Source organism: Cannabis sativa, chromosome 5 (assembly GCF_029168945.1).
Source record: "Cannabis sativa cultivar Pink pepper isolate KNU-18-1 chromosome 5, ASM2916894v1, whole genome shotgun sequence".
Lineage (NCBI taxonomy): Eukaryota > Viridiplantae > Streptophyta > Magnoliopsida > Rosales > Cannabaceae > Cannabis > Cannabis sativa.
In genome coordinates this window covers 30,548,471-30,563,983 of record NC_083605.1, presented here as the reverse complement: position 1 = coordinate 30,563,983, position 15,513 = coordinate 30,548,471, and the positions used below count along the sequence as shown (strand labels likewise).

The 15,513-nt window shown below is 31.7% G+C and overlaps 1 protein-coding gene across 1 annotated transcript; it reads left to right on the top strand.

Annotated features, from left to right (window-relative positions):
• Positions 1 to 4,031: 4,031 nt before the first annotated feature.
• Positions 4,032 to 9,636, top strand: LOC115716862 (uncharacterized). The gene is made up of 7 exons (XM_030645766.2): positions 4,032 to 4,653; positions 4,883 to 4,935; positions 5,122 to 5,214; positions 5,313 to 5,536; positions 8,270 to 8,336; positions 8,451 to 8,561; positions 9,339 to 9,636. Exons 1-7 carry the CDS (start codon positions 4,254 to 4,256, stop codon positions 9,360 to 9,362), a joined length of 972 nt encoding a protein of 323 aa, XP_030501626.1. The 5' UTR covers positions 4,032 to 4,253; the 3' UTR covers positions 9,363 to 9,636.
• Positions 9,637 to 15,513: the final 5,877 nt, after the last annotated feature.

The following is a 15,513-nucleotide window of genomic DNA, read 5'->3' as shown; positions in this document are numbered from 1 at the left end:
GTTCTTATTTAGGATGTTAATAAACATACTTGAGTAGATCTAAGATCCTGGTAAAATAATTTCCAACAATTCTCTCGGTATAATACAACTAAAAGGGGAGTAGGTTATTACCCGCTATCACAAGGGGGCCGAACCTCTATAACAAATCCCGTTGTCTATTGGTTTTTATTCTTATTTGTGCACACACTTGGCAAGCATCAGATTTGCACGACCTCACTGTCGGTTGTTCACTTATCAAGATCAACAAAAATGCTCTCAACTTTCTTGGTGGGTTTCGAATCCATACTAGTCGGCAACAAAGAGTTCTCACACTACCTCAACAATCAATCAAGCTTGGCATCCACCTCCTTAGGACAATTGAAACTTAACGTTGATGTTGGCCTTGACTCAGCTATAGGGGTTATGTGTATTGGTGGTATTGTTAGGAACTCTTTTAGTAATGTTGTGGCAGCCATTTCTAAATAAGTCTAGGCTGTTTACAAGTCAAAGAGATTGAAGCTAAAGCAATTTCCTCTTGCTTACACTGGCTACATCATATTGGTTGTTTTCTCTACTTTATTGAATTGGTGCTCTTGTAGTCTCACAGAGTATCAATGCTTATCAAGAGCAATATAGTCGTTGCATGATTTAGTTCGTGATATTATTTATCAGATTTCCTTTTTTTTTAGAGTTTTTTTGAGTAATGTGCGTCGATTTGCTAATGAGACGTCGTATGATATAGCTAAATTTTATCTTAGGATGGATACTATATTATTTGGGATTTTTTCTATTTTAGGTTAAAATTACTCAAAATAAACATTTATACCATTCTAAGAAAAAATAAACATTTGTACTTTTACTAATTACGAAAATAATATTTATAAAGTTTCTTTATTACAAAAATACAATGGAGAGATAAATACCAAGTGTAAAAGGAGAGAGTGAGATACACATGTGAATAGGATAGGAGAGTGAGACTCACACGCGAGTGGGGAGAGTAAAATTTTTTACTGACGCGCGTCAGAATGTGGCAGTGACTCTGCGGCTGCCACATGGCAGTTTAGACAAAGTGAGCTTGGGCGTGTAGGGTTTTCTTTTCTCAATGCAATAGTTATGCGAAAACAACTAATTAACAACACAAAAACAACTTAACAACAATCAAACTTCAAAAGAAATTTATTAAATATTAACATATTACATTAACACAATTAAAATTTAGACAACAACACCGTACAAGAACTACTAATTGAACATATAAAAAATATTTACAAATTTAATACAATAAATATAAAAAAAATAAAATAAAATGAAACACATAAACTAAAAAAATATAAAAATTACACTAAAATAATATTTTAAAAAATAAAATAAAATGATTAATAAAAAAATATGCTCAATTACAAATCAAGTAAACAATAATATCAAACATTGATATATATATATAATTTAAACAAAATTAACTCAAAATATATCTATACAAAATTATACTTAAGATAATGATGAATTAAAATATAAAATAAAAATTAATTTGATATTTGTTTACTATAATACCATTCAAAAACTACAAAGTACCTAAAAATAAACCAAAAATAATATTAACATATGTACATATGAAAACTAAACATATATATATACATATGTATTTATTTTTTTTTCTTCTCTTAGTTAAACATTTAATAACAATAAACAATTAGCTAACAGTAAACAAATAACAATATAAAAAAAACTCAAATATATATATAAAAAAATTGACTTTTAACTTTATTTGGCAACAAAAATATAACTACACAACAATACTAATTAACAAAAAAATATGTAAATAAATTACACATGAACAAAATATTGTCAGCAACCTTAAAAAAATATAAACACAACACACACAACCTTAATACATGTTTAAACATCTAATTAACAACCAACAAACAACTGTATAACAACACAAAAACAATCTTAATACATATACTTATGAAAAATTAAACATATTTTTATTTTTATATTATTTGGACAACTAAATAACAACAGTAAAATAACACAATAACAACCCCACTTTAATATGCAAATTAAATAGATTTCAACACCACATTGTAATAACAAAAATAAAAGCTACAACCTAATACAAAAATAAATAGATTTCAACACCACATTGCAGTAACTTTTTGGTTCTCACAACACACACACACACAACCTTAATACATGTTTAAACAGCTAATTAACAACACAAAAGTAATCTTACGTATACTCGTGAAAAATTAAACATATTATTATTTTTATATTATTTAGACAACTAAAGAACAACAATAAAATAACATAATAACAACCCCACTTTAATATGCAAATTAAATAGATTTCGACACATTGCAATAACAAAAATAAAAGCAACAAACTAATAATCTAAAAAAAAAAACTAAAACTAAAAGCAACTACAAAATACTTGTACATTAACTCAAAAGTATATGTACCTATAAAAAATGAAATAGATACTCATTTTTAAATTGGTTGAACAAATAAATAAATAAAAAAAAAAGAGCATATAATAACTTTACTTTAATATGAAAATTAATTAGACATCAAAATATAGCGCCTAAACTCAAAATACAAATTTAAAACAACAAAAAATAAATTTCTTAAATATATTGCCACAAATCAAATGAATTTAAAATATTATCTTTTGAATACATAAATATATAACGTGGGATTAAAATCGCTAACTTGCATTTGGATTTTGTTTTAATTGCTAACTAACAACATAAACACAACAGACAAACAACATTAATACATGCTTGAACAACTAAGTAACAACAAACAAACAAAAGGATAACAACTGCCATCAAAATATAGCGTCAAACTTAAAATAAAAATTTAAAACAACAAAAATAAATTTCTTAATTAATATATTGTCACAAATCAAATTAATTGAAAATATTATCTTTTGGACATAAATAAATAATGTGTGATTAAAATTGAACAACACACAAACAATCTTAATACATGCTTGAACAACTATATAACAACAAACAAACAACTCCTCTTTAATATGCAAATTTAGACATCATCCTCAATTAGAAAGTTTCCACAAATAATTACCCACTCTTTTGCTTCATATAATCTCCTCTCCATAATCAAACATAAGATGAAGTCTCTATAGTCATTAGTCCTTGGAGCTACCCCAAGCTTTCTCTTTTTTTTTTTTTAAAAAAAAAAAACTTCTCTATCTCAAACACATTCCCTATTGATTGAAACACTTCAAACACAATCAAGTTTACAGTTCTCATTAATCAATGACTCACATCATTTAACCTCATCTAACACACTTAAAACAACACACAATTCAACTTTCTCACATATCTCCATATAAACACACCAAATCCTAGAGTTGTAAAAGGAAACCTTTTTGAGACATTTCATCGAACACCTTCTGAGCAAGCTCAAAATAACCAGCAAAAACTAAAGTAGCTAATAAAGAGTTACATATTTTGGGTCGAAATTTAATAGAGCCATAAATAGAATAATGGAGAGTAACTTTTTGAGTTTTCACTTGCTTGAGGAGAGCATCAATGGCATTGAATTGGGGGGGAACAAGAAAGAGATTTGAGGATTGATTGGTAAGTTATGAAAGTGTGACTGAAACCTTGTTGTTGGGCTGCCCAGTTGAAGAATCCAAGTGCAAGTGAGTGGTGAGGAAGAAGAAAGGGGTCGATGACTCGGGCAACGAGTGATGGGGTGAGTGAGTTGCGACAACGGAGTCGGTGCAATGTGTTCTTGAGGGAAGGACTCCATGAACGAGTTGGCTTTGTGTAGTTGGAAGCGGCGATTAGAGCTTGACTTCTCCGACTTGCAAACTCAGTTGTCGAACCACCACCCTTCATCAATAGTCGGAGACAAAGAAGAAGAACGAAAATGAGAGAAACTAAATGGTGAATGTAGTATTTTTGTAATTACAATACTTTTTGAGATTTAAAAAAGTAAAAGTAGTTTTGTAAAAATGTTTAATAAATTGATAAGCATTAAAAATGTAAAAAAGTAATTAAATTTGGTACCTAGTGTAAAAATCCCCTCTCTCATTAATTTATATCAAGAGTCGTTCTCTAGAAAAAATAATAATAACTATTGATGTGTTTTTTTAATAACCTTGCGAAAAAAAAAAGATGTACTTTCTTCTAGTCCATTCTGATATCTCACCAAAAACAGTAGCCTCATTTCTCTCACACATGGGGTGACACTCGTTGTAGTTGTCTATCAGCATATCCTATTCTACGCCACAAATCTTGCTTACAATGCGCACTCTCCTCACCCTTAGGCCGCCACCGTCCCCATGCCTCTCCTCCCTCACTCCTTCTGCTTTTCTCTACAGCTTTAGGCCCAATAAGCGCTTCTACTTCCTTACGCCATGTTCTTCTCTTAAACAAACCAAGAAGCAGACTCTTCAGAAGAACACTGGCACTCCCAACAGTCCTCCCCAGAGCCAAAAATGGCTCTTTAGTGACCCCGAGTCCGACAAAGACGACAAAAATAGCGGAGACGGGGATGATGGCTCCGAGGGGGACACTGCGCTTAAAGGGACCATTTTGGCTGGGTTGTTGCTGGTGGGTGTTGTGGGTGGGTTTGGCGCTGTGGGTTACATCTACAAGGACCAAGTCAACTCATTTTTGACTCAATTTTCTACTTTTATTGAAGGTAATAATCAACAAATTGTGCACCCTATCAAGGGTTTATGCTAATTTTGTGGTTGATTTTTTTGGTCGGTGTTGATCTTCAATCATTTATTCTGTTGAAATTCTTCAATTTGGGAATGAAGTGGATACAACATTGGCTGGATTTTAAGATATGTCGATATTTTTGAAGAAATTTTTGAAGTGGATTATGGATTTAATACTTTGGTATTTTGGTATTGATTTTTAAACAGGTTATGGTCCAGCTGGATATGCCTTATTTATAGCAGTATATGCCGGACTTGAAGTACGCATTTGATGCTCATTCCTTAATAATCTCTTTTTAAGCATTCATCCTTTTAAGTGTGCTCCATTTGCCACTTGTTTTGAATATTTACTTAAGGGTCTCATGTAAATACAGTGATTGATCGATGCACTTTAATTTTCATTTCAATGGTGTCATCTGAATGTAAGTGATTTATGTTTTTGTTAGGTTCTTGCAATTCCAGCTATTCCATTGACAATGTCAGCTGGTCTTCTTTTTGGCTCTTTAATAGGCACAATCATTGTCTCTATCAGCGGAACAGTGAGTTAGTTTCTCCTGCAAGTTAATAGGAATTATAACTACTACTCCTGCCACATGTGTTCTGACGATTTGGCTTATATATTGTTAACCCTTTCCAGGTAGCGGCAAGTGTTGCCTTTCTCATTGCTAGATATTTTGCTCGCGAGAGAATTCTCAAACTAGTTGAAGGAAACAAAAAGTTTCTTGCTATTGACAAGGCTATTGGAGAGAATGGCTTCAGAGTTGTTACCCTGCTTCGCTTAAGCCCTTTGCTTCCTTTCTCTTTGGGCAACTATCTTTATGGTTTGACATCGGTGAAGTTCGTGCCTTATGTTTTGGGAAGGTCTGTTACACTTTATTTCCTTCCAAGAGAAATGCTAAATACACCATCTTTCACATTTTCTCATCTTAATGATGCATGGCATTTTCACATCAATTGTATATTTGCATTGAATTAGTAGAGTTCCAACAGTAATATGTGTAAAAAAGAGAGTTCTCTTAGCATTCTTCACCTTCCAAATTGTACTTCTCAAGTATTGAAAATGCATATTATGAATGACACGTTTTAAATTTGTGGTGTGAGGGTATATTTGGTGATAAGCCTTCACTGCTACATTCAGTATAAGAAACCATAATTGGAGGGATTGACATATAGGATAATTAAGGAAAGATTTGATTGTTCATCATAGAATCATTGTGATTGTCCTATAGTTAGATATATTTGGTATGATTATGAGAATAAATTTGATTAGGGTGTAGGGGAATGGGTACAACTGCATTTTGTAATTAAGTACTAGCTCAAGAGGAAAACTAGGTCTCTCAAATTTCTTTGTCATTGATAGTTTATTCTCTAAGATCTCTGTTATTGAAGATCACTATTGTGGTGTATCAAGTGATATTGGAGCCACATATGGAGGCACACGTGGAAACAATGGAGGAAATGGTGTTATGGTGTAAAGGAACAATATTGAAGAAATTATCTACAATGGAGCAAGGGGTTTCTACATTGGCCAGGTAGTTGTTTGACCAATTCGTTAATACCTAGGAGGAGGTGCAATTATCATTTGATGTGGTCAAATGGGCAAGGATATCGACAGAGCGAAAATTTACCTAGGTTGAAGGAAGCACCATTTATTCGTGTGGTCTACCTAAGACATTGATGGTGCTGAGATGGGATACACAAACATGATTCAATGGTCATAATTCAGATGGTTGGATCTTAGAAGTAGAATGCTATTTTCAACTCATCATAACACATAAGAGTTGGAAATGAAAGTTATTGTTCTTGAAGATGAGGGTTTGATTTGGTTTCAATGGGAGCACCAACTGTGACCATTTTTGAATTGGGAAGACTTGAAGGCCCAAGTGATTCATCATTTTGAACCTCTTGGTAGGATCAATGTACCGCAAGTTCTTGGCACTCAAGCAAGAGACCACCATGAGGCATCATCATAATTGCTTCATGTCATTGGTATTGTACCTAGAATGAATATCAAAGCAAGTGCTGGAGTTGAGGTCGACCTTAATAAAATGGTTACAATCCGCGATGGGGTAAAGGTTACTACATTTGGTCCAATGGACTTTGCCCAAAAGGTGGGAGCAAAATTTCAAGCCCAATATAGGCACCAATTTAGTCTCGACAAAAATTGAAATCCAACAAAAGTGAGATTGTGGGTTGTTCTAGTTAGCCATTGCTTTAGGATATTTATTCTTCAAAAAGTTTACATTATAGAAATTAAGGAGGCCTTGGTTTGCCATGAGGAAGTTAGAGTCAAGCAAGAGCCACTCGAGTTGGAGAACTAAGTGGTCATATGAAGGTACTATGAAATAAGAAGGCTTGGTCATGAAATGATGATTGAGCTTGGGATACTATATTGGTTGTGCTGTATAGGTTGAGTAAACACACCCATTTTTATTCCATTGAAACATCCATCTACTACTTGCATTGTCACGGAGCTGTTCTAAAAAGAAGTGATTGGTTTCAATGGGATAACAAGGTAGATTATTTCAGGTCGTGATACGTTTGTACAAGCCATTTCTGGCTAGAGCTGTTCCAGTTGCAAGGCACAGCCTCAGCACTTCATATCATCCTCAAACGCAGGCCATTGGTACATCCCATATAGGTACTCAGTGAGACCTCAACTCCCTAGAGCAAAGCTATTTATGAAAAATCACTCAACCCTATTTCCCCATTCTTATGGCCTCCTATACATGCTATCCTATTTAAGCTCATCCACCACCTTTCACTAAGATGACCCATATATGCTCTTTATGTCCTGTATCTTATTAATATCCAGTGTCTAGGCAGTGCAACAAACATTCCATGTTTCCTTGGACCCTTTGAAGCGGTCTCTTGCATTGGGGAGGTGGCTTATATGCTAGTGTTACCAGCACCATCTAAGTTGCACTCAATTTTTCATTTTTCTCAACGCTCATGGTGTACTGAAGTCCTCACCACTGCTGCTTCATGTCTGATTTGGAGCAGATAGTTAAACCAGCAGAGGTGCGGTACGCATAATGTTACGTTGATCAAACGGAAGGACTTACCCCTCTTTTAGGCAACATGGGAGAATACAGCAACTTACAACAGCAGTGTCCTTAATTTCACCTTGAAGACAAGGTGGCTGAGCGGGGTGATGACACCTACGAATTGCGTACCGAACAATAATTAGGGAATAGGATAATAAGTAAAGATTTGATTATTATAAATCATTTTGATTGTTTTATAGTCATCTCTTTTTGGCCAAGTTTATGAGAATAAACTAGATGAGTATTTTAGATAACAAGGGTATGGTATTTGTTTGAACTAAGATAATGAGGCATGGTTATTGTTTGAAAGTAGGTCTTTTGCGTTTTGCTGTGTTGTGTTAACTTTTTTTTTTTTGTTTTGTTTTGAACAAGTGTTAACTTGTTTTTTATTTTAATAAATAAAACACTCTTATTCTTTAAATCTCTTGTTTCCTATTTCAAATTCACTATTGTGGTGTATCATTTGACTGATTTGAATATCAGTTTCCATCTTATTTTGGGGATGGTTTCAAAGTATTTAAACATGCTGTGTTATGACAAAATGCAGTTGGTTGGGGATGCTTCCAGGAACATGGGCTTATGTGAGCGCTGGTGCATTTGGGCGAGCAATAATAGTGAGTGGTTTCGGTTGTTCAAATGATGATGAATATAAGCTAAGAAAGTTGGATCAAATTTGCTGTATATTTTCATCTTTCAATTTTCTTATATACTGTGAATTAATATTTCAGCAAGAAGAGTCAGAGGTTGGTTTGGTCAGCGGGAACGGTCAATTATTGACGTTAGGCCTTGGATTGTTAGCCACTGCTTTGGCTGCAGCTTACGTGACAAAACTTGCAAAGGTACTACTTGGTTTGATAAATTCTTTACCATAGAATAATTAGAACTTAGATTAGGGCTAGTATTTAACAATCAAAGAATACTATAATTGAACTGAAAATCCAGGAATTATTTCATTAACTGTTCATTCCCGTGTTTATTTACTCGTTTGAAACACAATTCTATAGAACTTGGCATTGGGAGGGAATTGCTTGTATATATATATATATATATATATATATATATATATTTTTTTTTTCCCTTTAGATATTTTTTCAGAATGGATAGTAACTTGTTCTAAATGTAGCATAGACGGTTGAAAAATATTGCATGTTGATTTGAATTTGTTGTGTGTATATGTATTTTACATATGTGTGTGTGTATCGTTGTACTTGTAGGTATAGTTGTAGTTAACAATGGTATATAAGGCTTATGTTGCCTACGGTACTCTACTCTCTTCAATGGAGAAGTTCCCTTGTTAGAATTTCTCACCCTTAATGTCGAAAAAAGTAGTACATAAAATTATCCATATACATTAATTAGTTTCTCATTTAGTAGATTTTTTTTACCTTTATTGGATATTTAATTATTTCAATACAAAGCCCCTAAAATAATGTCAATATAAAGCAGCTTCACTATCCATTTATACAGTTATTTTTGGAGTATTTTTCCTTTTTGATGAAAGAACATTGAGTCAATGATTGTATGTTATATCTATGTGATTCTGTAGCCGTAAATTTTGTGTTTATATATGATATTTGCATATTGATTGGTTGTCGTTTTCATTTGTGTTGGCACAGGATGCTGTAAAGGATATTGAGTAGGCACGGGGGCCTTTGCTTCCCCCATAAAGTGTACAGCAATATAATTAAACTTAGAAATTGCAAAACGAATCACTGCCATGTAAATCAAACCATTTGATTCTAAACATATCCAATGATGATTACGGGTTGGGAAGTGGGAACATTTATAATTTATTGTATATTTATCTCATATTATTCTTAGAATAATTAGAATAATTTTATGGTGGTGACTATGTTTTTGTCTTTATACTATACATATATATATTTTTTAATCATTTATCTATGACTTTTAAAAGTCAACAGTGTAATATGTATTTGATTGTAGCTTATTAAATTTTTTATGTTTTTTTAAAAAAGTAGACACTAAATTAAAAAAAAATTAACAACCGATTAAAATTAATTTTATCATTCAAGAAAATAATTATTTAAATTATTTTTTTTTGTACCAAATAATAATTTTCCACGTGTTTAAAAATATTATTTCATGTAAATTTTTCATTTTTTTTTTTTTTGAGATTTTATTACAAACTTCTTCTAAACATATATTTTTCTCATTTAAATTATTTTCTATGACCAAAACGATTATGACAATTATTTATTTTGTTGAAATAATTAATTAGTGAAAATTTTTCTTATCCTAAAATAAGAAAATAAAAAGAGGAGAATAATTAGAAGTGGAACTAAGATACCATAATATTTTACAAGTAATAAATTTTGACTTATATAAAAAAAAACATGTAAAAATGTAGATGAACAAACAGAAATATGGTATTTTTGAAAAAGAGAGAAAAAAAATAATTAATTAGAGGAGGTAAGAATAAATCAATAATCTATTCAAATAATTATTATTTAATTTAAAAATATTATTAAAAAAAAATAATTTTATGAATAGTCTAGTACATTCTACATATTAACCATTTTAATTTGGAGGAGGTTTCAATGGTTACATTTTTTTAGTCATGAGATGACTATTAAATTGTTATGATTAATTTGAAAATTAAATAAAAATAAAAAAAAATGACATGTAACCTGATATTAGCCTGTTAATTTATTTCCTTTTAAAACTTTAATCAGGAATAATTATATTTAAAAATTAAATTAAGTATAATTATTAATTAATTTTTTGCAAATTATTATTAAATAAGTTTCTTTTAGCAATTTATTTTTTTACACTTAAATTATTTAAATTTTTATAACAAAACTTTTTATAATTTAAAATTACACTTATAATTTCATAATTGAAATTTTATCATACTTATACTTTTAATTTAAAATTATTACACTAAATTATTTAATTTTTTTATTTAAATATTTTAAAAGTGAAAAATGAAATAAATTACGCTGAGAAAGAAGAGAGGGACTTAATAGCAGATGGTTTGAAACTGTGATAGATCATGGTGAGAAAGAAGAAAGAAAATATTGGATTCCACAAATGTGAAAGACTACGTTCATTTTCCTTCAGCTTCTTCCTTGAACAAAACCCTCGAAAATCCATAGCTGACACAGTCTTCCTTTCGGAAGTGAATAAATTTTTGGAAAAGTTCCAAAATACAATAAGCAAGATTTGAGGTGGAAAGACAATCAACATAGCTGAGAGAGAGAATTTCAAAACTTCCTATGAGTTGAGGATTTATTTTGAACTCAAAATCAATATCATTAAGAACTTTTTCCCATTTAGATTGGACCTTCTTTTTTCTAGATAGTAAACCAGCTATGGCCCCTATTGCAAGTGGCAAGCCTCGACATTTTTTGAGAATCTTATAAGATAATTTCTCTAACTCTTCAGGACAACAATCATTAAACTCGTGTCTATTTAAAAAATAACTCAAGAGCCATTTTATTGTAAAAAAAAATTATTTAAAAATTTATTATAAGCTTGAGGCCTCATCATCTAATTGTTAAAAAAATTTATTATAAGGACAAAATTTTAATTTATATAAAAATAAGTTTAATTTTTGTAAAAAAAAATTGTAAATATTATAATTAAATGGCTTAACTGTTAAAATAATTATAGTATGGATTTATATATGAATAAAAAAATTTTATAAATTTTAATCGCTAAAAAAGGTCTTGTTAAATATTTATTTAATTACTTAAAAATAGTCAATTATAATTAATTAATTCTAAAAATAGAATTTTTACCTATTCGTAACCTGCTATTACAGGTGAAAAAAAATGTAACCATATGGTTACAATAAAAATGTAACCATTGAATAGTCACCCTTAGGGAGATTAAATATCTATGGCTATAAAAATGTACCTATCATAAAGACAAAACTAAAATGCTTACCATAGACATATCCATTATTCTTATTCCTCTTTCATCTTCTCCATTACTTCTCATAAATTCACATAATTTGCCTTTTGTAAAATTTTGATAGACAAAAAATTTAGTGATAGGCTATTTTTTTTTTTTTGAAAAAAAATGCTAAATTGGTTTTTAATGTAAAAAAAAAGGGAAAATTTATCCCAATGAACTAGCAGTAAGATTCAAAACATTTTGTATTTTTTTGCATATAAAATAATGTGTTGTTTTTGTCTTTAATAATTAAACATATTTATTTACAACAATAGATAATATAAGGGAGGGTACCCATAAAGACAATAACTCTAGAAAAACATGATAAAATACCAATAGCCTAGAATAATATTTGTATAAGAAGATAACATAGATGCGGGTTCATTGATTGCCATGGAGATCAAGGTACATCACTTTCCACCTCAGTGATTGACAACTGTAATTGAGAAGTCCAAAGTGGATTGTGAAAGAGAGCCATAGCTTCCATTTCATGAGCCTTAAAACACCATGCAAGAGGCTTAGAGAGAGCAACAATTATTTGATCATACTCACTCTGAACAATAGCACCTACTCGTGTAACTGGACCAGTATCATTGGCGGCTACATCAAAATTTCATTTCAGTTCAGAAGAAGTAGGAGGCGTCCATGGTTCCTGGCAAGGGTTAGGGACATCAACAGGGGAGACAAAAATCAGGCCCGTGAGGGCACAAATAGCTCTATATTGCAGCAAAAAAATTCCAGTGTAGGAAGCAAGCGCAACAATAGGCCTAGCTCAACGACCATGTATTACCGCATTCCTCTCAGTCTAAATCGACCACATGATACAAAGAATTGATTCCGTTTTATCTTTAAAAAAGAGAGATGAAAAATGAACCAAATAGTCTCCTTGAACTATAAAATTAACTTTTTGGTAGTCAAAAGAATAGCTCGAATGCCTCCAAATAACTCTCACATATTTACAACAAAACAAAGCGTGTCCGATGGATTTTCAAATGTGTGAACAAAGGAAACAAGTAGCTTCTACGACGATCTTTCGCTGAACTAACTTAGTGGCCACATGCAAGGCATTGTGCATAACCTTACAAGCAAAGATTTTGATTTTGGGTGGCAAATGCAAAGAGCTTTCCACCAAGATTCATGATTTCTTGAGGAAGATGAGTGATCTAATTTATCCAAAGAGGCAGCCAAATGGTAGCCTATTTTGACATTGAAAATACTTGAGTCATAATAATTCTAGATTAGTTGATTAGATTGTCTAAAGAAAGTCAATGAAATAGAGAAAATTGACATTAATCGTTAAGAAATATTGTAGTAGAAGTATATTCCATTCCCTTTGTTTCATTATGTATGTCGAAACTATAGTTGTTGGCGGGCCACAAAACAAGATAGACTGGAAAGAAGTATGATCAGGAATCCAAGGCTCAAAAAGACACAAAACTCGGTTACCGGTGCCAATTTTCCATCTCTAACCTTTATCAACAAATCTCGCCCACAAAAGATGCTTCTCCAGGTCATTGAAGGATTATGTCCGATTTTAGCATCCAAGAGAGATGATTCCAAGAGGTACCTAGACTTAAGTAAGTGACTGAGGAGAGAATTAGGCATATAAAAAAAAATTCTCTAAGGTTGTTTAGCCAAGAGGGATTGATTGTAATGAATGAATGAACAAAACCCCATTCCTCCAACAGTTTTGCAACGCCCTAATGCTAAGGCACGCTACAGTGCTTTTTCAATTACAGTGCAATCTTTGCTAATCAAAGAATTTTCTTGAAAAACGTGTCAAATTAAAACTTTTATATTAATTAATAAACTTTATAATGTATTAAAATATTTACAAGTGCCGGGATCTCGTTTTCAAACTTTTTAAAGTTAATATTCCAAAATACATATATTACTGTTGGAAATTATTTTACCAGGATCTTAGATCTACTCACAAGTATGTTGATTAACACCCTAAATATGAACTTCTAAAACGATTATGAAATAAACACATATAAAGTATTAGAAACCTTACATTGGCTGCAGCAGAATTAAATGTCTCCTTCCGTTCAGATCTCGAACCCTTGTATCCTTTCTGTCGCAGAGTATTATCAAGATCTGAACCTGGATCTCTTTCTCTCCTTCTTTAGTGCTGAAACTCCTTCTTGTTGAATGTCTTTCTTCACGATCTTCCTCACTATGATTGAGGTATCACTTGCTGTGTGTGGGCACTACTCTAATCACTAAGTGGTTCGAAATTCAAGAGGGAAGAAGAGAGATTAAAGTGGCGGCTAGGGTTTTAGAAAGAGAAGGCTCAGGTTTTTCTCTGAATGAAAAGTGTAATTTTTCTGAAGCCTTCACTATCTATTTATAGCATTCCACTAGGGTTAGGTTTGAATTATTTGGCATTAAAATAATGAAAATATCAGATGAAAAAACCTATAAAAGTGGCCGGCCTAGGCAATGTGGATTTGGGCCTCACTTTTTGCATTTTTGTAGTTTTATCATTTCTGCATCTCATTTTCTCAAAAACGCCAATTTTCAAATTCAACCATTTAAATGCCAATTCTAACTATTTAATAACTATAAATAATATTGTCATTTATCATATTTATTAATTGAACCATACAAAGTATCATAATTAATAAATATGCCCTAAAAACTCTTTCTTTGCAATGTCGCCCTTACTTAGTGAAAAATTCACAAATAGACATAGTCTAATTTGAGAATTATAATTGATTAATCAAAACCAATTATATGAGTCTTACAAGCAATATTATCTCAACTAGTGGGGGGACCATGGGTCTATATAACCGAGCTTCCAATAAGCAGATCAAGAATTTATAACCTAAATTGACTGACTTATTAATTCTTCGTTGAATCCACGCATAAAACTTAGAATTGCACTCTCAGTATATAGAATGCTCTATATGTTCCACCATATAGACACATCATTACTTATCCATTGTTATAATCCTAATTTGATCAATGATCCTCTATATGAATGATCTACACTGTAAAGGGATTAGATTACCGTTACACCCTACAATGTATTTTATCCTTAAAACACTTAATCCCGTATAAATGATATTTCAGCTTATGTGAAATGAGTACTCCACCATTCATTTTCGTTTGGTCAAGCTCGAAGGAGATCATCCTTTACTTACTATTCGCCAGATAGAAGCTATAGATTCCATGTTTATGTTAGCGCTCCCACTCAATTGCACTACCGTGTTCCCAAAATGTACGTATTACCCTGACCCAAAAGTAGGCTTAACTAACAAATCAAAGAACACGAATAACCTCTTGAGATTGAGCCTAATCATAACGAGATTAAGATCATTTGATCTAGGATCAACTAGGTGATATTGACTTGAATAGATATTACGGTAAGTCTAATAAATCTAAGTCAAAGTTCAATATCGGTCCCTTCTGATGCATACTCCATGCATCCAACCTGAGCTTTACTTTAACCAATGCTCTGGAAAGAACATAGCATTTCTCCAAATGCAAGTAAACTCTGTTGTAGATTATCATATCAGTAAAACCCTGTGTCTGATAAATCTAGGAAACTTTATTCACATAGTCATGTTTACTTTCCAAAGTGTTGACAACACAATAAACAGGATCAAGTATGTGAAAAGGGTTTCAGATGAATTTATAAATCAAATAGACAAGAAATTGATAACATGAACCAAAACATACACAAATGAATGAAAAATACTTCTGTTTCTTTATTGATGTTGAATAAAATGGATTACATTGAAATTGAGTTTTATTTAGGGCATAAAACCCAACAAACTCCCACTTGCACTAATATAAAACTAATCAGTACATATCAATTAATCCTAAATTCTGACGGTACTTTTCAAATGCAGTCACGGCCAAGACTTT

Bases quoted from the DNA above. Each gene is read 5' to 3' on its own strand.
- LOC115716862 (XM_030645766.2), top strand. From the start codon at position 4,254: ATGCGCACTCTCCTCACCCTTAGGCCGCCACCGTCCCCATGCCTCTCC. The intron at 8,337-8,450 runs GTGAGTGGTTTC...TTAATATTTCAG, and splicing joins CATTTGGGCGAGCAATAATA to CAAGAAGAGTCAGAGGTTGG. The intron at 8,562-9,338 runs GTACTACTTGGT...GTGTTGGCACAG, and splicing joins ACGTGACAAAACTTGCAAAG to GATGCTGTAAAGGATATTGA.